Source organism: Bolinopsis microptera, chromosome 8 (assembly GCF_026151205.1).
Source record: "Bolinopsis microptera isolate Bmic1 chromosome 8, MBARI_Bmic_1.0, whole genome shotgun sequence".
Taxonomy (NCBI): domain Eukaryota; kingdom Metazoa; phylum Ctenophora; class Tentaculata; order Lobata; family Bolinopsidae; genus Bolinopsis; species Bolinopsis microptera.
In genome coordinates this window covers 3217944-3238906 of record NC_087079.1, presented here as the reverse complement: position 1 = coordinate 3238906, position 20963 = coordinate 3217944, and the positions used below count along the sequence as shown (strand labels likewise).

General features: G+C 40.5%; 3 protein-coding genes across 3 annotated transcripts; 1 reads left to right on the top strand and 2 right to left on the bottom strand.

The window, feature by feature from the left end:
* Positions 1-673: 673 nt before the first annotated feature.
* On the bottom strand, positions 674-15012 carry LOC134819876 (uncharacterized). The gene is made up of 8 exons (XM_063830028.1): positions 14917-15012; positions 13985-14084; positions 4204-4361; positions 3645-3733; positions 2629-2770; positions 1663-1776; positions 1138-1211; positions 674-887 (listed from the first exon to the last, which is right to left on the bottom strand). The coding sequence occupies exons 1-8, from the start codon at positions 15010-15012 to the stop codon at positions 674-676; spliced, it is 987 nt and encodes a 328-aa protein (XP_063686098.1).
* Positions 15013-16390: 1378 nt separating this feature from the next.
* Positions 16391-16825, top strand: LOC134819875 (carbohydrate sulfotransferase 3-like). The gene has a single exon (XM_063830026.1). The coding sequence runs from the start codon at positions 16391-16393 to the stop codon at positions 16823-16825; it is 435 nt and encodes a 144-aa protein (XP_063686096.1).
* A 1468-nt stretch (positions 16826-18293) lies between these two features.
* On the bottom strand, positions 18294-20059 carry LOC134820058 (serine/threonine-protein kinase WNK4-like). The gene is made up of 4 exons (XM_063830276.1): positions 19909-20059; positions 19326-19491; positions 18809-18983; positions 18294-18414 (listed from the first exon to the last, which is right to left on the bottom strand). Exons 1-3 carry the CDS (start codon positions 19974-19976, stop codon positions 18828-18830), a joined length of 390 nt encoding a protein of 129 aa, XP_063686346.1. The 5' UTR covers positions 19977-20059; the 3' UTR covers positions 18294-18414; positions 18809-18827.
* Positions 20060-20963: the final 904 nt, after the last annotated feature.

Sequence of the window (20963 nt, the reverse complement as noted above, 5' to 3'; positions counted from 1 at the left end):
GTTTAGTAGTAGGAGGGCACATACTCTCGGAGGAAGCGAGGGACTACACAAACAACAAAGTTCATCTCCACGATATCATCAGTTCAGAAAACATGGACTGGTACAGAATAATGACGTGTACAACTGGAGCTGGAGAGGAAGTTAGAGTGCCAGTACGGTGGAAGCAGTGGTGGAGTGACTGGTTGTGCGAGTGTTTCAGTGCGAATTGGGAGAAAGAAGAACAGTGTGTAGATTACGTTATCAGTGATCTTCTTGTAGCTAAATAGGGAGACATTTTACAAAAAGTACCAGGTTTTCCGGAAAATAAGTAAGAAGGATGTATTTTAAAAAAGGCTTTAACAATTACATGACACTTCGTCAGAACAGTATGTAGATTACAGCAGCTAATGAGCTAAACAGTGATAATTTGTCGATGGATTAAACGAGAAAAATTGTACATGAGATTATTATATAGCATTAATATGAGACCAATAATAGTTCTTACAAGTTCACAGGTATTAAAACCCCTGCTTATACAATAATTTTGAAACCTTAATTTGTGCGATATTAAATGTATTTTCATTGTGGCCCACCAACTAATAAATAAAAACTTACAGACCTAATAAATAAAAACTTACAGACAGTAATAATTCCTAGAAAGCACTTTTACTCCCTAGAATGTTTGGTAACCGTGTTACCCATGGTTACTAACCCTGTTGGCAGTGTTGTCCTCATGAGGTTGCTCTTTAGTGATACTGGTAGAACTGGGAGCACTCCTCACTGACTCCTCCGGTTTCTTCTCCCCTTCCCTTGCCTGAGTGTTCTCCACTGTGAGACTCTCAGGAACTGCAGCTTTGACCGGCACTTGCTCGTGTTGTCGGCCTTCTTCTCTTTCTTGCTCTCTGAAACTGGGGAGGAGGTTGTTACTACAGTCATCAGTCAACAATACACATTTATAGTTATCACTTGAAAATAATATCACTTGAAATATCATGCATGTAATATCATGCATGTTAAAATGGGAGATTAATTAAGTGAATAATCCAGTGTACCGTAGAGATAAAACACTCCTTGATTGTAAACTAGAATGTCAAGGAACGCCATAAATTTTAATTGCTGGTAAATAAATGTCGGGCACACCGAATCTCCAAATCTTACTTTTTGATCTGTTCGTCAATCTGTTTAGCTACCTCCTGTTTCATCTCCTCGTTCTTGAATATTTTTTCTTGGAACTGAAACATAACGTATGAATAAACCTTTAATTTGTTTACATGTACACTGTACGATTACCAAACGATGCTATTTCCGGCAGATTGTACACATATAACGCGCGCATTACTTAGGATAGCTAGATGATCGAATAAATCTGAATGGCTGCGCGCAAATAAAAACGTACGTTCGCGCTAAAAATACATTTTTTGGACACTGCAACAGCTTCGCGCGTTACTACAATGCGTCATCATAATTTGAGCTAATTGAGTGCCATCCCGACAACTCTTCCTTTAGAGTAACCTTTAAAAAAGCTTGCAGCCGGCAAGATCTGGAGAAAACGATTACATACTGTATTTATAGTAGTACATCTAGTATATCATACTACTTTACATTTAGCAGTGCATGGATTTTGACTTATGAGGAAACCTGTACAACTACATAACATTATTATTATTTATATTATCAACTTACCATCTCATCAGCAATATTGAGCGGTATTTCCCTATCAAGGTCAATTATACACTGGTATTTTCTCCACGGGTCTCGCTTTTCATCGTTCCGTACGTTTGTAGTGGCGATATTGACCTGCAGCAAGTTAATGAGTTACTCTTTTCAAAGTATGAAATGGTTATCACAGCCCCCATAGAACAGATGTAAGAGATAAGAACGAATATTGATACACTGTGTAGTATTTACATGTATATTGTACTTATGTGGGTTTTCCGCATAATAATAAATAATCAAGGAAAACTTTCAGTAAAAAGGAATTTTTGAACTGATATCAAATTTAATTAAGTAGGTTTTCTTCTATTAGACATGCGGAGTAGAGAATGGGTTTAAATAAAATGTTTGGATACAAAAATTACACCTTGAGAAAAAGTCGACATAAATACTATATACTATACATATACACTGATAATAAAATCCTTTCAATCTTTTCCATCCCGCACTGTAGAGAAGAGACGTACTTCGGGTAATGAATGTTGCTTTGACTAGAATCAGGAACAAGTAGTGTTCGCCGACTCTCTAACACTTGTTGACAAGCCCCAAGGCAAGTGTACTGAATGAGGGCTCTGAGTTTTTGCTTTTGTAGGATGCAGAGTTCTGCTCCTTTGTCAAATTTGTCAGATGATAGTAACTTCAAATTCTTCAAGATCGTACTTTCCGTTAGTCAGCACGGCGTATGCAGTAGTCGGTAAGACAGAACTTTCTATCCCACAGAAAAGATAAAAAGAATGTCTCTACATATTATACTTTGGTCCAGAAGAAGAAAACATCACAGCAGTGGATTTTCAAATCCTACGGACGTCTACACTCTAACACTATACTTTAAGCAGTTTGCTAGTTTACATGAATAATAAAATAGTTTCTAAAAATGACCATGAGAAAAACATAACTTAATACAATTAAACAAAATACAATCAAAATCTACCGTACCTTGTGAAGTTCAATCTGTAACTGGAACTTTTGGTCGTTCTTATCGCTGACATCTGATTTTTCAGTAACTTTGTTGATTACTGCCACTTTTACATCTAGTTCCACAAAGAAGTCTTGTTCGTATAATTCTTTTATAGTAGTCCTGAGTTGAGATATTGATGTGACAATTTTGGTAATATTTAATATCTACAATGGTCTTATGACGTACTTATTATATATTTTTATCTTATCGACATATCCAGATTATACAGGGGGGGGGGGGGGGGGGCAAAAGTCAGTGTGCAAACGTTGGAGCATTGGGTCTTATACTTCCGCCGTGTTTTATATTTTAGAGTTGTTGCTTTGCAGACGGCATACTGTACCTACTTGTTCGAAGATTCCGTCGCCAAATTTGGAAATTAGATTATTTTAGTCATTCGATATTAAAACACCTATATTGTTCTCTCTGAACATGCTGGACGCCTAATATTTTTTTAGAGACGGTAGATTATTAAATGTTGCATCTGATCTGAAAAAAACTAAATTAAAGTAAGTATTAGAAATGACGAAGTTATCAAGCATTTAGTGTATCTCGTTAACAAAATTGACTGGGTGATTATGTGACAAATAAATGCGAAAGCCAACGTTTGCACACTGACTTTTGGCCCACCCTGTATTAATAAACAACTTAACTAGAATCATTATAAAGCTATACTATAAAATACGTGTTAATTTAATACTTGTTGTACGTGTGCATTTTAATGCTTGTGCCGAAAATTCACGGAAACGAGCGTATTTAGCAAATATTTAACTTCCGGAAAAATATTGAATTTCGAAATTTCTGATTATCATGTTGTTGCGACGAAGAATACACTTGCTCTTTTCAACAAATGAAATAGTTGAACTCCCATTGTAACCAACAACATCATAATATTCAGGTTAACAAACTATGTGTTCTCAATCTATTTGTTATATAATAGTAATATTGAAAGTACTAAAAAAGATTACCGCTAGAAGACAATAATAGTAGCACAAACCTGTCCTGAGCGACTTGTTTGAGACACATGTCAATTATCCTCCGTAAGTTTAGATCTGTCACTTCCTCCAGCGAGTTAGGCTTTACACCCTGGTGTGTTGTTACACTCGTAAAATAGTTAAAATTACAACATTCCGGCAGGCGATTCCCAAGCTGTGTCTTACAGATATATATTAGTAGATTGATTATGTAATTTGGTACACAAATATGGAAGCCAAATAAATATTTTATATCAAACATACTACTCTAGTTACCAAATTCCTAAGGTTGATGACTTGTAGATCTACGTTAAAAATAGCTTTTTTTGGCAGACAGCCAAATATTTCACGCCTTTTTCCACATCTACATTAAACATAGATATGGGCACTGGCCACTGGAAGGGAGGTGAATCATATTTCCTGACACGTTACAAACCAATCAGCTTCGAGTATTGACGTACCAAACCCCATAACCACTATCACGTGTCAAAACAAATACAGTTCACAAGTATCTATATCTAGTAATCTAGTATACTCACATTAGTAACTTTAGTTACTAATTAGTAACTCTAGTATACTCACATTAGTAACTTTCTTGTAGATCTGCGCTGCATTCTGACACTCCATGTAGGGGTACTGGTTGGTTACTATCTCTAACACACACATTCCAAAAGCGTACACATCCACTGCTTCATTGTACTTCTCGTTGTACATTTCCGGGGCCATGAACTCGGGCGTACCTGAATTAATCATGTTATTATGAGTATTGAAACACAATAAACTTATTACTTAGTACTGTGAGATAAGGAATTACTGACATGGGTAAAAATAACTGTAACCTGTTGCTTGCAAAAGAGCAATTCTTACTGCACATGCACCTTTTTATGAACAAAATGATATGAATCATATTGTACGCGGTGAATATTTTGTAGTATTATTAAGTTAATAATAATAATAATAAGTAGGAATTTATACATCGCTTTATAGCCATAAAGAACTCAAAACCCAAAGATTCAGTTCAAACCATCTAAAGCGACTCATGAGTAACATGTACATAAGAACTTATTTTTATGAAGTATGGATTTTATGAGAAAGGTAATACATGATACTTATACAAATACGTTTTCAAAGAGATGAGTTTTTAGTTTCTTTTTAAATAAGACGATATCGGTTAGTGTTCTCAATTGATAAGGAAGCTTATTCCAAACAGAGGGTCCGCAGTAGCTGAAACTTCTCTCGGTTTTACTATAGTTTGAAATAGGAGGAACATTTAGGAGGAAATAGTCTTCTTCAGTTCTTAGTACACGTACAGGTTGACTTTTGATGTCAATACATTTGATGATATACTCCGGCGCTATGTTGTTAATGCATTTGAACACGGTTAGAGCAATCTTATACTCTATTCGTTGTCGTATCGGAAGAAAATGGGCTTTTTTCAGGAATGGAGTGACACTGTCCCATTTTTTGATAGCTTTCCAACCAAACAAGAATCGAACACAGGAATTTTGTACCTTCTGGAGTTTCTTTATTAGAAGATCAGGTAAACCGTATAAGAGTCCATTGCAGTAGTCTACTTTTGAAAAGATCAAGCAGTGAATGAGCTGTCTTTTTAGATCATAGTTAAGCTTTGAGCCTATAACTCGAAGGTTTCTCAGATGGATGTTGCAGCAACTGATAATTGAATTTATTTGGTCTTCAAATGTTAGGAATTGATCAAATAGGACACCTAAACTTTTCACTGTGCGGGATGCATCCACAGGGTCAGCTGCATTGTCAAACTGTATTGAATCGACTGGACATGAAGAGTAACTGTTCTTGGTCTGTACTACAAGAGCTTCTGTTTTGTTTTGGTTCAGTTTGAGTTTATTTTGGGTCATCCAGGTCTTAATATCTTCAAAACAATTTGTTATTCTCTCTTCGATTGTTGAGAGATCTCGAAATAGTGGGTTAAACTCAATGTACAGTTGAGTGTCATCTGCGTACATGTGGATGTTAAATCCATGTCTCTTTGCGATCTGATTGAGCTCCTTTGTGTAAAGTATAAACAGAATTGGACCTAGAATTGAACCTTGCGGGACTCCAATTCTAAGGAAGCATCTCTTTGATCTTGATTTATCAATAGTTACTGTGAAGGATCTGTTATTAAGGTATGATGTAAACCATTCGAGAACAGTACCTTCAAAACCAAAGTCCTTTTTTAGTTTTTTTAGGAGCAAGTGATGATTTACAGTATCAAAAGCAGCACTGAGGTCCAAAAGGAGGAGGATAACCTTACTTTTCATGTCACTGATACAAAGAAGATCATTGTAGATGGTAAGGGTCGCAGTTTCGCAGCTATGATTTGACCTATAACCACTTTGATGCTCAGCATGAAGATTGTGATAGTCAAGATGTTTGGTCATCTGTTTCTGGACGCTCTTTTCAATGAGTTTCGAGAGGAAAGGTAAGTTACTAATCGGTCTATAGTTGTTGAAGCTATTGACATCTCCTTTATCATCTTTGATGGCTGGTCTGACAAGAGCACTCTTTAGGACTGACGGAAATTTTCCAGTGACAAGTGAGTCATTGATAATAAATGACACAATTGGTTTAACTTCATTAAAACACTGCATTAGAAGTTTAATATTAGTTAAGTTTAATATTAAAGATTTATAATATTATTAGCAACTGATAGAATAATTCTTCTAGAAACCAGGGTGTGACTCAACCACCGATGCGTAAAACACATCTTCCTCCCGATGTGTTACAAATCCCCCAGTTAAGACTCAGAGCCACCGATGCGTAAAACACATCTTCCTCCCGATGTGCTACAAATCCCCCAGTTAAGACTCACAGCCGGGAACTCACGAGGTCTAGACGTGGTTTGTGACAAGCTTGTGGAATGTGGGTTAATAAGGGCAAATTAATGTGCAAGTAAAGTTATAGTTTTTCATAAAGCTGGTAGAGCTTTAGTGAAGATTAAAGTTAATGCGATATAGTTTAATATCTTGTAACCCTCTTTATTACTCTCGTTTTCGTTGTTCGAACCCTAAATTACAAATAATCTACGAATCTGAAGCAAACGATGACTGCTTACAATATATGCTCTGCAGTCTGCATTAATGTTTTGTCGGACATTTTATGTCGGACACTAAACCTTTCTCAAGGCACGATTACTGGTCAGCTAATCCTGCACCAAATTAGTTAATTAGAACCGTACTTATAATTGAACCGTACTTAAATTGAACCTTGTTTTGCCTGACCTTGTTTTGAGCATTATATTAGTGAACAGTCATTAAGTAATTATCAAAAGCTTTTTAAACCATCATTACAAGTGCCACACAGTAAAATCAGAGTTATTACCAAATCACGTGATCATGACATTCAATTTGGTTACACCTTTCTTGCAGCATTCGTGTGAAATTACATTAAAAACAGTTCGAGGAAAGACATGATTACGATTATACTGTTTATACATATTGTTAGAGCGCACATACGTTTTACATCTCATATTCCATTACATGACAAGAATGAAATAATACGATATACATACATATAATGTATTATAAGTCCTAATAGGAAAGAATAATTTGATTTAGATGTGAAATAACACGAGAAACAATATCATGTAATGTAATCAGACTTTTATCAGATTTCAAGGAGCGCAACATTTTATTCACAAATATCCAGGAACGTTTTATTTATCGTCCTCCTTTACTGCAGACAAATCAGAAAGCAGTAGTATTATCTGATCACGTATACACTCAACATATTTCTACATTTTCGTGGTTTGGGTAATACAGCAACTTAATTAATTCTTAATATTAGAATTATTCAATATTAAATTCAAGTTCTAAACCAGGGATAGTTAAAACAACGCCCAAGTCTAATCTTTCCCTAAAACAAATAACTAAATATCAAAACTTCATTACAGCACACTACACTCATGCCACGTGAAATGACGTCACACCACGTGAAATGACGTCACATCACGTGACATAACTTCACGCTACACAGCACACTACAAACATGAACTTACATGTTACAACATTCAACAACATGTAGCACACACTATACTATCTATGAAACTTACACAGTGTACAGTAAAATCATTGTTACACACCTGTCATGCTACTCGTTGTATTGACAAACACACGTTATATTATTAGCACACAACTTATATAATGATACAATGTAATGTTATACAGTTTGTCACTTTATATTATATAAGTTATAACGTATCACTTACAACCAATATATAATTTAACATATTAACAAATCTTTTAAGTATTAAGTACACGTAACTTAAATATAATATATTCTCAGTCAGTCCCGTTAGGAGCGCCAAGAACCTTAGGATTCCTTTTTGATCTCCAAATTAACCTGGACTCTCAAATAAATTATGTCTCCCAAGTACGTTATTTAAACCGAAGAGACTTAGCAAAAAGCGGTCCGAAGCTTTCCCATGACCTAAAAGTTCAGTTAGTTCACTCCAACATTCTCTGTTTCTTAGACTACTGCAACTCAGTCTATAATGGTCCCACATCCAGAAACACGCCATCTTGCAAGGCAGCCTTGGAGGAAATTTTTTTTTTGGGAGGAAAAACGGTAGAAAAAGAGGAAATTAAGAGGAAATTAAGAAGTTACTCCTAAATTTCGAAATATTTTTTTGGAATAAAAACAAATTAATTGAGGAAATTTTTGAAGAAAATGTTTCGATTGTATAAAAATCAAAGAGGAACATACTGTCAGTTTTGGAACACAGTGAAATATTCTGATTGGAGAATGCAGATTGCTGTTGTGAAGTTACCAAATTTACGTGAGTACTTGATTCTTTTCAATCCCAGTTTATTGCTGTCCTACAAATTTCTTTAATGCCAAATGCCGTCTAAAACACCCTATTTCGCAAAAAATTTCCGGGGGGCTGCGCCCCCTAGCCCCCGCCAAGGGGCTCCGCCCCTGGACCCTTCTGGGGGCTGCGCCCCCAGACCCCTGCCACAGCTTGCTTGCTTCGCTCGCTGCGCAGCTGGATTGGACACGTCGACTCGCTTCGCTCGCCGACAGCCCCCTCCCCAAACTTGCGAGCGAAGCAAGCGGGCCACAGAATTTAGAAAAAAACGCATCTTGGAGGAAATATAAAACTTTCTGGATGTGGGATAATGGTCTAACAAAAAATAATCTTACAAAAGATTCAGAACAATGCTGCTCGATTTATCTTTGGTCTTTATGGAAAGAGGTTACGTCAACCTATCGTGCTATATCTACAATCTACATTATATCTACATGTTATGTTATGTAACCAGCACATTTCATACCGAATTGTGATAGTTTCAGAAACAGCTTCTCTTATATTATATAGGGGGGGGGGTGTCATGTCCGTCTATGTCCGCCTATGTTCTGTCCTTTTTGGATTCTATGAGACAACGGACGTGTTTTTTGGGACATTGGCGGACACGGACGGACATTGGCGGACTCAGACGGACATTGGCGGACTCGGACGGACATTGGCGGACTCGGACGGACATTGGCGGACCCGGACGGACATTGGCGGACTTGGATGGATATTGGTGGACATTAGCGGACATTTGTGGACATTAGCGGACAAACAATTTGAGGACTGAAGAGTACTGAAGAGTACTGAAGAGTATTGAGGAGGATGGCTGAGAAGGATGGCTGTGGAGGATGGCTGAGGAAGATGACTGAGGAGGATGACTGAGGAGGATGACTGAGAGGGAGGAGAAGGATCAGGAAGACCCAGGAGGAGGAGGAGGAGGAGGACCCGAAAGGAGGACCTAGGAGGAGGAGGAGGAGAACTGAGGAGGATGACTGAGGAGGAGGAGGACCCAGGAGGAGGAGGACCCAGGAGGAGGAGGACCCAGGAGGAGGACCCAGGAAAAGGCCCCTGGAGGAGGAGGAGGACTGGGGAGGAGGAGAAATTTTGAGGACTGATGAGGAGGACTGAGGACGAGGAGGAAGAGTAGGAGGAGGACTGAGGAGGGGAGGAGGAAGAGGACTGGGGAGGATCAGGAAGACCCAGGAAGACCCAGGAGGAGGAGGAGGAGGAGGAGGACTCAGGAGGAGGAGGAGGACTGAGGAGGACTGAGGAGGAGGACTGACGATTACTGAGAAGGAGGAGGACTGAGGAGTACTGAGGAGGATGGCTGGGGAGGATGGCTGAGGAGGATGACTGAGGAGGATGACTGAGAGGGAGGAGGAGGACTCAGGAGGAGGACTCAGAAGGAAGAGGAGGAGGACTCAGGAGGAGGACTCAGGAGGAGGACTTAGGAGAAATGAGAAGGAGGACTGAGGAGAACTGAGGAGGAGGAGGAGGAGGAGGACTGAATAGGAGGAGGAGAAGGAGGGGGACTGGGAGAGGACTGGGGAGGAGGAGGACTGATGAGAAGGATGGGGAGGAGGACCCAGGAGGAGGAGGACTGAGGACCGAGGAGGAAGAGGAGGAGGATGAAGAGGAGGAGGACCCAGGAGGAGGAGGACCCAGGAGGAGGAGGACCCAGGAGGAGGACCCAGGAAAAGGCCCCTGGAGGAGGAGGAGGACTGGGAAGGAGGAGAAATTTTGAGGACTGATGAGGAGGACTGAGGACGAGGAGGAAGAGTAGGAGGAGGACTGAGGAGGGGAGGAGGAAGAGGACTGGGGAGGATCAGGAAGACCCAGGAGGAGGAGGAGGACCCAAAAGGAGGACCTAGGAGGAGGAGGAGGAGAACTGAGGAGGATGACTGAGGAGGAGGAGGACTCAGGAGGAGGACTGAGGAGGACTGAGGAGGATGGCTGAGGAGGATGGCTGAGGAGGATGACTGAGAGGGAGGAGGAGGAGGAAGAGGAGGAAGAGGACTGAGGAGGAGGAGGAGAAGGACTGAGGAGGAGAAGGAGGACCCAGGAGGAGGAGGACCCAGGAGGAGGAGGACCGTACCCAGGAGGAGGACCCAGGAAAAGGCCCCTGGAGGAGGAGGAGGACTGGGGAGGAGGAGAAATTTTGAGGACTGATGAGGAGGACTGAGGACGAGGAGGAAGAGTAGGAGGAGGACTGAGGAGGGGAGGAGGAAGAGGACTGGGGAGGATCAGGAAGACCCAGGCGGACCCAGGAGGAGGAGGAGGAGGAGGAGGACTCAGGTGGAGGAGGAGGACTGAGGAGGACTGAGGAGGAGGACTGACGATTACTGAGAAGGAGGAGGACTGAGGAGTACTGAGGAGGATGGCTGAGGAGGATGGCTGGGGAGGATGGCTGAGGAGGATGACTGAGGAGGATGACTGAGAGGGAGGAGGAGGACTCAGAAGGAAGAGGAGGAGGACTCAGGAGGAGGACTCAGGAGGAGGACTTAGGAGAAATGAGAAGGAGGACTGAGGAGAACTGAGGAGGAGGAGGAGGAGGAGGACTGAATAGGAGGAGGAGAAGGAGGGGGACTGGGAGAGGACTGGGGAGGAGGAGGACTGATGAGAAGGATGAGGAGGAGGACCCAGGAGGAGGAGGACTGAGGACCGAGGAGGAAGAGGAGGAGGATGAAGAGGAGGAGGAGGACCCAGAAGGAGGAGGACTGAGGAGGAGGACTGAGGAGGACTGAGGAGGATGGCTGAGGAGGATGACTGAGTGGGAAGAGGAGGAGGAGGAGGAGGAGGACTGAGGAGGACTGAAAAGGAGGAGGAGGAGGAGGACTGAAGAGGAGGAGGAGGAGGGGGACTGGGGGAGGACTGAGGAGGAGGATGGAGGACTGAGGAGAAGGATGAGGAGGAGGACTGAGGACTGAGGAGGAAGAGGAGGAGGACGAAGAGGAGGAGAAGAACCCAGGAGGAGGACTCAGGAGGAGGAGGAGGACTGGGGAGGAGGAGGACTGTTGAGGACTGATGAGGAGGACTGAGGACGAGGAGGAGGAGTAGGAAGAGGACTGAGGAGGGGAGGAGGAAGAGGACTGAGGAAAATCAGGAAGACCCAGGGGAGGAGGAGGTAGAGTAGGAGGAGGAAGCATCTAAATGTTATTTCCATTTTTGTCCGTTTTTGTCCATTTTTGTCCGTTTTTGTCCGCTCTATTTTTTGTCCGTTTTGAAAATATAGGGTACCGAACGGACAAAAAACATGATCCCCCTATAACAGCAAAAATTGAACATTTTATTTAGCAATTTAGGTGTCCATTAATGTCCGCCTATGTCCGCCTATGTCCGTCTATGTCCGCCTATGTCCGTCTATGTCCGTCTATGTCCGCCTATGTCCGTCTATGTCCGCCTATGTCCGCCTATGTCCTGTCCTTTTTGGATTTTATGAGACAAGCGGACATAGACGGACGTGACACCCCCCCCTATATAGAACAATGCTTCTGTAGAATCAAGGGTCGACCGAGTCCTCGGCCTCGGCCTCGGTTTTACCGAGGAATGGCGATTTTTCCTCGGCCTCGGCCTCGGCCTCGGTCAGGAGGACAATTCCTCGGTTCGCCTCGGCCTCGGTCAAAAATAGATTCGAAATTCCTCGGCCTCGGCGAAATTTGACGATTTTACCGAGGATTTGACCGAGGATTTTTGTAAGGTTTGTGAGGTTAATGTAAACGAATTTGTAAAATTGAAAATAAAACGACCAATTGACCAGGACACAAAACTAAAAATATCATAGTCTAAGATTCATCGTCTGATGAAATGACAATATCTGAGCACTCTGAATCAGAATAATCTTCTGTGCACAGCTCAGAAGAAGGGGGACAGTCCTCTTTATTTGGGGCTTCAAATTCATTTGGACAGGGGCCGAAGTCGTCCCCAAATGTTCCGATGTTCTTTTTGAGAAACAAGCACCCCTCAAAGTTTGTTGGCTTAAGGCTGAGGCGATTTAACTTCAGGATGTGCCCTGCTGTAGAAAACAATCTCTCTGGTGCTGCTGAGCTCACCGGCGCAGATAGATATTTCCTTGAACACTCAGCAAGGTTCGGATAGGGGTGGGCGACAATTGACCCCCCGACAATTGACCCCCCGACAATTGACCCCCGACAATTTACCCCCCGACAATTGACCCACGGCTGACCTTGACCCTGACCCAGGACCCAGGACCCAAGACCCAGGACCCAGGACCCAGGACCCAGGACCCAGGACCCAGGACCCTGACCCTGACCCTGACCCTGACCCTGACCCAGGACCCTAACCGTAACCGTAACCCTAACCCTAACCCTAACCCTGACCCAGGACCCTAACCCTAACCCTAACCCTGACCCAGGACCTGATCAATTGACCCCAGTGTAATTACATGGGGGGTCAATTGTCGGGGGGTCAATTGTCGTACTAAACCCTAGATTTCGCGACAATTGACCCCAGTGTAATTACATAGGGGTCAATTGTCGGGGGGTCAATTGTCGGGGGGTCAATTGTCGGGGGTCAATTGTCGGGGGGTCAATTGTCGCGGTACCTCGGATAGCTCTGCTTATTAGCATGCCCACTCCTGACTCTTGGCGAACTTGCCCCTTCATAATGATTGTAACGTGTGTACACAGTATAGTACACAGTACAATCTGATTAGGTACAGTGCGCTTTTCCTAATAAACAATGCCCTTTTTCCCAACAATTTTTCTGCCAAAATTCCTCGGCCTCGGCCTCGGTCAAAATTTGCACTCCTCGGCCTCGGCCTCGGCCTCGGTCAAAAAAAGAAACCTCGGTTGTCCTCGGCCTCGGTCTTAACTAACTGTATTTTCCTCGGCCTCGGCCTCGGTCGAAAATCCTGCCCTCGGTCGACCCCTGTGTAGAATGCGTTGCCAGCTTGAGTCAGACAGACCAAAACGATTTTCAAAGCAAAGCCAAGTGAAAGTAAAGTATATCATACACAGGAAACCCTAGGATATATATAGTGTCACTGCAGCAGTAGTCTGTAAGTTACATTCCGCCATTAATAATGTATATATTAAGTTATTTAACTAATGTAAAGTTGCTTAACTTGTATAAAGTTACCTCACCTTAAATAACAAATCATATTAAATACACACTTCTCACAGCTTATGGTACAACAATTTTACAATTAAAGTTAGACCGCAGCATTTTTAACACGTACGGAGAGAGGTGAATGTATTTGACATTGCATGGATTATCCAATACCTTGTTGTACGATAATTTGAGTACTTGATGTACTTGTAACATTGGAGTACTTGTAAGATTGGAGTACAACAATCCCAAGTTGTGAACCTTAATTCATACATCCATACATGTATTTTTGGGATTAGTATGCACTATTATAAGCAATAAGCATAATAAAATGTAAAATGTTAACCAAATTCAGCACGTGGCTTGACGTCACACCACGTGACATGCCGCCACACCACGTGACATGACGTCACACCACGTGACATGAAGTCACACCACGTGAAATGACGTCACACCACGTAACAAAATATCACCCTCACTCACCTATGACAGATTTAGCGTAGCTGAGTCGACGAAGTTTAGCAAGACCCAAATCTCCGATCTTTAGGTAGCCAATGGTTCCGTTCACAAATATGTTATCACACTGAAATACAACAATGTTACCATGACAGCTAAAAACACAGCTAAACAGTACCGATTTAACAAAACTAAAACTTTTGTATGTTGACTCGATTCACCCTGATCGCTAATGCTTCTAGGACCTTCCATAGCATGACAATTCCCACGATTAATTTGGTTGTTTAATTAAGTTGTTTAAAGCTTCAGTTTAACACAGTTCAACACAGTAAAAGTGCGGTTTTATACACATCATCATATTCACCAGGCAGTCATTACCCTAACGCCAACTCGGGCCATGCTATCTACCTCTCCGACATACAATACCATATATTTAGTCCAGCAGAACACATCATTATTACAGACGCTTAATATAACGTATATTCTAGTGAGCTGAGTACAGAGCTAATGTGTTTTATGTGAACCGTGTAGCTCTGTTATTTTATGTGACTGTATTCCTATTGTTTGTACCTTGTTTTTTGTTATTTAAGCTAAGTGAGTTTCTAAAGCTGTACTTTTCGTGATTTTCGCTTGAGTGATACGCTCTCTTAGTTAAGATCAGAGTAAAATCAGGATTTTGTTGACTAGTTCTGTGACTGTGCCCTGACAACGTTTAGGGTTGTCTCCTGTCTCCAACATGACTTCAGATATAATGAGGAGGGGTAACAATGTCATCATATTAACACTTGTATTCCTAGTACTACTAGGCCTACTACCCCTGTTATTTGTTATGGATATTAACAATCCCTCAAACTCTACACAACATTTGTCAGTAAAACAGTCGCTGTTCAGCTCTCTTATTGACTTTACAAGGAGAGACTCTCACAATCAACCAGTTAGAAATCCAGATCTAAAAATACAGGATAATCACAGATCTTCAGACCCAGAAATACAGCACTACCACAGATCTTCAGACCCAGAAATACAGCACTACCACAGATCTTCAGACCCAGCATTTAACCTAACCCTAGACCCGAACAAGAAGATAATCCTCCTGCTCAGCTCATTCAGAACCGGCTCCTCCTTTCTGGGCCAACTATTCGACAGTAACCCTGAGATTCAGTACCTGTTTGAACCGTTCTACGACCCTTTAATACGGAAGATGTACGGGTCAGGTAGTTTTGTTTTGTCGGTATTACATTTAATTTTAATCTTAGTATTGGGGCCTCTGTATAGTTCTTTGCACACTACCGAGCATAATATATATTATACTGAATATAACTATACTGAATATACTGATTTAGTGTCACAGTAGTGTTTTAAACACCATTGCATTATTATTATTATTATCAGGGCAGATAGTAGGAGCAAGGGAGGACCACAGTGAGGCTGATCTGAGGATGCTGTATTTACAGCAGATCCTACACAATTGTAACGTATTCAGGACTGCTTTCGCGGAGAAGCACGAGTGTTGTGGGAGTGAGGAGGAGAATGTTGCGAGGTTTAATTCGAGGGAGTGTGTGAAGAAGGCGTACACTAAACCCGAACAACAGTATCAGGAGATATGCAGGTAATGTGGTGAGACGTGGGGTCAGCCCAAATATCTACTAATATCAACCAGTCGATATTAGTCGCCTCAAGTCACCCATGGGCCTGGACCAACTTAACAAATTGCTAGTTAATGTCTAAATTTCCTTGCATCAAACTGGTTCAAGTACAAAATCTACCCACTGGCCACTGATTCATACAGTTATCGTGAATTATATGTATGATCTCAAAGAGATTTAGAAGATAAGCAAATATGTCTGATAATTTATTGTGCTCTCAGGTACCGCAGATTAACAGTACTGAAGGTGATAAGAATGAGAGAGATATCAGATATACTGAAGATAAGCCAGATAAGAACAGCTGATATCAGGATAATACACTTAGTACGACATCCTCTCCCAGTGACATTGTCTCGGAGGTAAGACACTTAAATTACTACCACGTGACATGACGTCACACCACGTGACATGACTTCACACCACGTTACATGACTTCCCACCACGTTATATGACGTCACACCACGTAATATGACGTCACACCACGTTATATGACGTCACACCACGTAATATGACGTCACACCACGTAATATGACGTCACATCAAGTGATATGACGTCACACCACGTAATATGACGTCACATCAAGTGATATGACGTCACACCACGTAATATGACGTCACATCAAGTGATATGACGTCACCCCACGTGATATGAATCACTTAGTACGACACCTTGTCCCAGTTAACTAAACTACCTCCCAGACACGGAGGGAAATTCTTCATCTGGGACTCTAAAAAAGAAATAGCCCCCTCCTCCTCCCAACAATGGAGAGTTCAGCTAACATGGGAGATGTACAACTACTGTACTGACAACATCAGATGGCTAGAAACACTAAGAGACCATGCCTGGCTACGAGACCGCTACCTCATGGTACGACACAGAGACATGAGTCTCCATCCCCTCCGCACTGCTGAGCAGATATACCAGTTTACAGGGGAGACTTTAACAGGGGGTGTGAGAGGGTTTATCAGGGATATAACACGTGGTATAACACGTGGTGGTGTACCACGTGGTGATAACGAGGAGACGGCACTGACTGTGGTTAAGAACTCTAGCCAGGTTGTGGACAAGTGGCAGGAGTTGAGGACGTATGGGAAGTACAGGAATATGGAGACAGTGGAGGGGCAGTGTGGGGTTCTGTTGGGGGTGTTGGGGGAGGAGCGTTATTTTGATGGTCTGTCTAGAGCGGAGCGGGGCAGTGTTAGTGGAGACTTGGGGGGTTAGGGTGTTTGGTAACATGATGTTTTATGTAGTATTAATTTATTTGGTAGCACTTCGTTGTGTAATATTATTGTATTTGAGGGATAAAGATAAGCTGCCATTGGCCCACTGCCCAGGTTGGACTTTTACGAACACGATTGATATCATAATTTGAAGGGCTTAACTTCAAATGTTAACTACTCTGTTAGTATTTCAGTATATTTTATAAGAGTTACATTTAGATGTGTATTGTCTTGTAAGTTTAGAAAATAAAGTTTTGCAATATTGGACAAACAGTAGAATGAACGCTTTATTGAATACATTTATTTTAACATTTAGTCTTTAAAACATTTCGTTCCAATAACATACCACCCTATATACAATATTACACTCCACAATTAATTGTCACTGATTGGGTCACGTGATCCTATCACCGCCGGATCTCGGATCTCAGGGCCTACTATCCTTTAAAAGAGAGTACGTCAGCGTTATGCAGTTATGCAGATCTAGATGATTTGGTTAGAGTTAAGTTAGAGATTTAGTCAAGGCAGGTCTGGTCAATATGTCACATAATTAGGATAATTTATAACATAACTACGATAGTGAGAGTACAATATTCGTTAATTGTGTTATTTAATAAACTCCACCCATATTAGGTAATAAATGTAATGATATTATATATCATTTATATAATAATTGCAGTGTAGAGTAATTAACACTGTCATAGGTACACTAATGGTTTGTAAATTTGCGTTTGGTTATTTGGCTCGGTAACAGGAAACTGCTTCACGTACGAAATACAACTCTGTAATGTAAATTAATACGTTGTACATTTCATTATGTACACTACATTTCACTTATATTAGTTTCACTAAAATTTCACAAAATTACACTATGTTAAATAGTTTACACGGCTCCATGGGCCAAAAGTTTTTGTAACCAAGAACCCTGGGTCTCTGCACATATCTCTACATTTTATAGAGATATATAGAATATGATATCAGAAACATGCATAGGTAGAAAAAGTAAAAACCTTAACTTGGTAACGTGGTTGCTTGCACCAGAGTAATTCTAACTGCATATCCACATTTTTGTGAACAAAATGATATGAATCCTATCTACACTAAACGTTATGTTGTCTGCGCACTAAAATTTTCTCAAGGCATGGAAAAATGATTAATGATGACTTACTTGAGTTTATAAAAATATTCATACATGTTTGATATTATACAACACACATCATACATGTAAACGTTATTAATGCATGATAAAATACACGAATTTAAAAACATAAAATAGATTTAAGAATAAACAAAAAACTAGACATCTTAAATCTACAGTTTACAAATAGTTAAACTCAACTTTGGATATAGTTTAAATGCATTGCGGAACACTATAGCAAACTACAGTAAACAAGTTTACAAATAGTTTAAATACACCACATAACAGTATGTAACACACAATACAACACATACCAGCAACTAATAAATACCTTTAAATCTCTGTGTATGATCGGAGGGTGACGAGAGTGAAGAAACTCCAGACCCTTCAGTATCTGCAGACACCAACTCTTCAGAATCTTGGGACGAACTTTCTTAAATCCTTTTAAATACCTGACCACAAATTAGTTCGTTAATAACTAATTTAATGTCACTCATATTCTAATATTATTATCAAAATGGCCCCGGCAATGAAAATATAAATTACACTTTACACGCTATTTCTATAGAAATACGCAACTTTAGAGATAACAAAGCTTTGTTTGTTAAAACTACAACTTTATATTTCAGTTTGCTTCACACAATAGTCGTGCTATGCACAAAGTAATTGGAATAGCTTATCTGTGAAGCCAATAAAAAGCAAGTATAGTATTGTAAAATAAAGTTGGCATGTGATTTTTAAATTAGTATGTTTTCCAATGAAGCAGTGAGTTTGTATTCAATGATGATATCGATGGAGAAATGATTATTATAACTAAATATAATGTTAAGAAGGAGGGTGACTCACGCTTTAAGAGTTCCAGAGCTCATAAGCTCGGTAACCAGGACAACCTGGGAGATACCTTGAGGTTGTCGTCCCAGTAGTCGTGCAGTTTGATAATGTTTGGGTGGTTTAGAGTCTTCAGCATCTCTGCTTCGTCTATGAACCTTTTACGTTCCTCCTTGGAGAACTTGTTCTTCTCCTGTACAAATTAGGATACATTATTAACTAACCCCACTGATAGTAATAGTTGCGTTTAAAGTATCTTTAACCACACCAAAAGTATCTTAAATAGCACCAAATACCAATATACATCTGATGATGTGGACCATAATTTTTAAATACATGACAGTTAACCTATCAGCTTCCAGCAAACTGAAGCCAAAAATCACTGTCAAGTGTTAAAACAAATATGGTTCACCACCCACCCCATCATTATTAAATTCTGTTTATGACAATAATATAACAGCACAAACTGTCCAAGGCGGTATAATAATTGTTCAGTAAAAAGATTCTCATCAATAGGATATAACAAAAGACTAACCAGAAGCTCACACCATGCAACCGCTACCCCAGTCTCAGTGTCAAGACCCCTGTAAACCCTCTTAAAAGAGCCGCTTCCTATCTCATCTGCAAACTTCAGAAACCTTCCAGTTGGACTTGTCTCTACCGACACCATGTCGTCAAACTCTACAAAGTCCTTCTTCTTACTGAAAACATTGAATTGGTTTGAACTATTAAATTTTGCAACACAAATGAATATTAAATGATTTAGATATACATACAAAATGGTACTTTTTATGTTTTGCAGGGTGCTATAAGTATCCTGAGTTGATTACTATTTACTAATTGGTTATAATAAAAAAACACATGTAATTAAACTTTTGATATCTATTGTCAAACCTCACACCTAGACCTATTGTAATTAAAATTAACGTTTTGAGTTCCCTAAACTACATTAGCCCTGAGAATCTGTCAAAGAATGTGGCTTGTTTTGACACGTGACAATGTAAACTTATTTCAAATCATATTTCCATGGTTATAGTGAAACCCCTTGATACTTTCAAGCCTGTTTTGCAACCACAGAATAATAATAATGATAGAGTATAAATAACCTAGTTTGATACCTTGGATGATGTTTGACTGCTTGCTCCTCAGCATGACTGTTGGAGGCTGAGTCCGAACTGTTGCTCATCTTCAACTTGTTCACCACTTGAACAGACTTGATAACATCAGGGATTTACATATAGCTATAAACCTGAAAACAGAAATGTAATATTGCAAGACCAGTAAATTTATATTGTAGGGTTTAAAATACTTTTTAATCAATTTATGTTTCGTTTCACTACACATAACCACAATCAAATAAAATTCATGGATGAATCAGTCAACTAAAACAGAATTACAACCGAAGTTCAGGGCAAAAAAAACAAAATATGTGAACCCTGAAGGAAATAATTGAGTGCAGTAAAAAGACTAGTAGATTTAAAAAATATATATATAAATAAATAAGACTGGTAGATAAAAATTTGAGGGGGGTGCAGAATACAGGCGCCCGCTGGGGCCTGTTGTCCAGTGCAACTATGCACTATATGCACTGTGGGTAGCCTGTGGGATCTGGCCTGTTTTTAGTGCAACTTGATGTCAAGATAGCAGTTGACTAACACACTAGGACTTGTGGCACAAACCTTTTTCAGAATTATAACCACTTTACATATGCAAAATTGTCCAAAATTAGACTATACATGATGGCCAGAAGGAACCGCCCACCCTGTATACCATGGACTTTAAGGTAGTGTGCTACTCTAATCTGATCTCAACCCTAACCCAGTCACCCTAGTCCCTAACCCAATCCCTAACTGAATCATGTACTGACAACTTTATTGTGTGTTATGGCTCTATTTCTCACAACTGGAAGCATGTCCAAGGACTGTAAGCGGTTTGTAAACAGAGTAGCAGACCTTATAGCTAGGAAAAGGAAAAGGAGATACTGCGATGTGGTAAGGCATGTGAGAACTAAAATAAGATTTGCCATGTTAAGGACTACACTCATTGCTCTACGAGGTTACATAGGCAAAAGAATGGACAAAAAATATGAGCCACCTTTGTCAGAAGTCTCTTACAACCTCATCCCTGCCCCTATGACTGTGAAAACAGAATACTTCTCTGGTAAATTTGCTGA

Coding starts and splice junctions, on each gene's coding strand:
- LOC134819876 (XM_063830028.1), bottom strand. CDS start 15,012: ATGCTGGGTCTGAAGATCTGTGGTAGTGCTGTATTTCTGGGTCTGAAG. Junction 1,212..1,662: donor TCAATATTGCTGATGAGATG/GTAAGTTGATAA, acceptor GTTATGTTTCAG/TTCCAAGAAAAAATATTCAA. Junction 888..1,137: donor ATTGACGAACAGATCAAAAA/GTAAGATTTGGA, acceptor CCTCCTCCCCAG/TTTCAGAGAGCAAGAAAGAG.
- LOC134819875 (XM_063830026.1), top strand. CDS start 16,391: ATGTACAACTACTGTACTGACAACATCAGATGGCTAGAAACACTAAGA.
- LOC134820058 (XM_063830276.1), bottom strand. CDS start 19,976: ATGAGCAACAGTTCGGACTCAGCCTCCAACAGTCATGCTGAGGAGCAA. Junction 19,492..19,908: donor GCAGTCAAACATCATCCAAG/GTATCAAACTAG, acceptor CAATGTTTTCAG/TAAGAAGAAGGACTTTGTAG. Junction 18,984..19,325: donor TTGCATGGTGTGAGCTTCTG/GTTAGTCTTTTG, acceptor TAATTTGTACAG/GAGAAGAACAAGTTCTCCAA.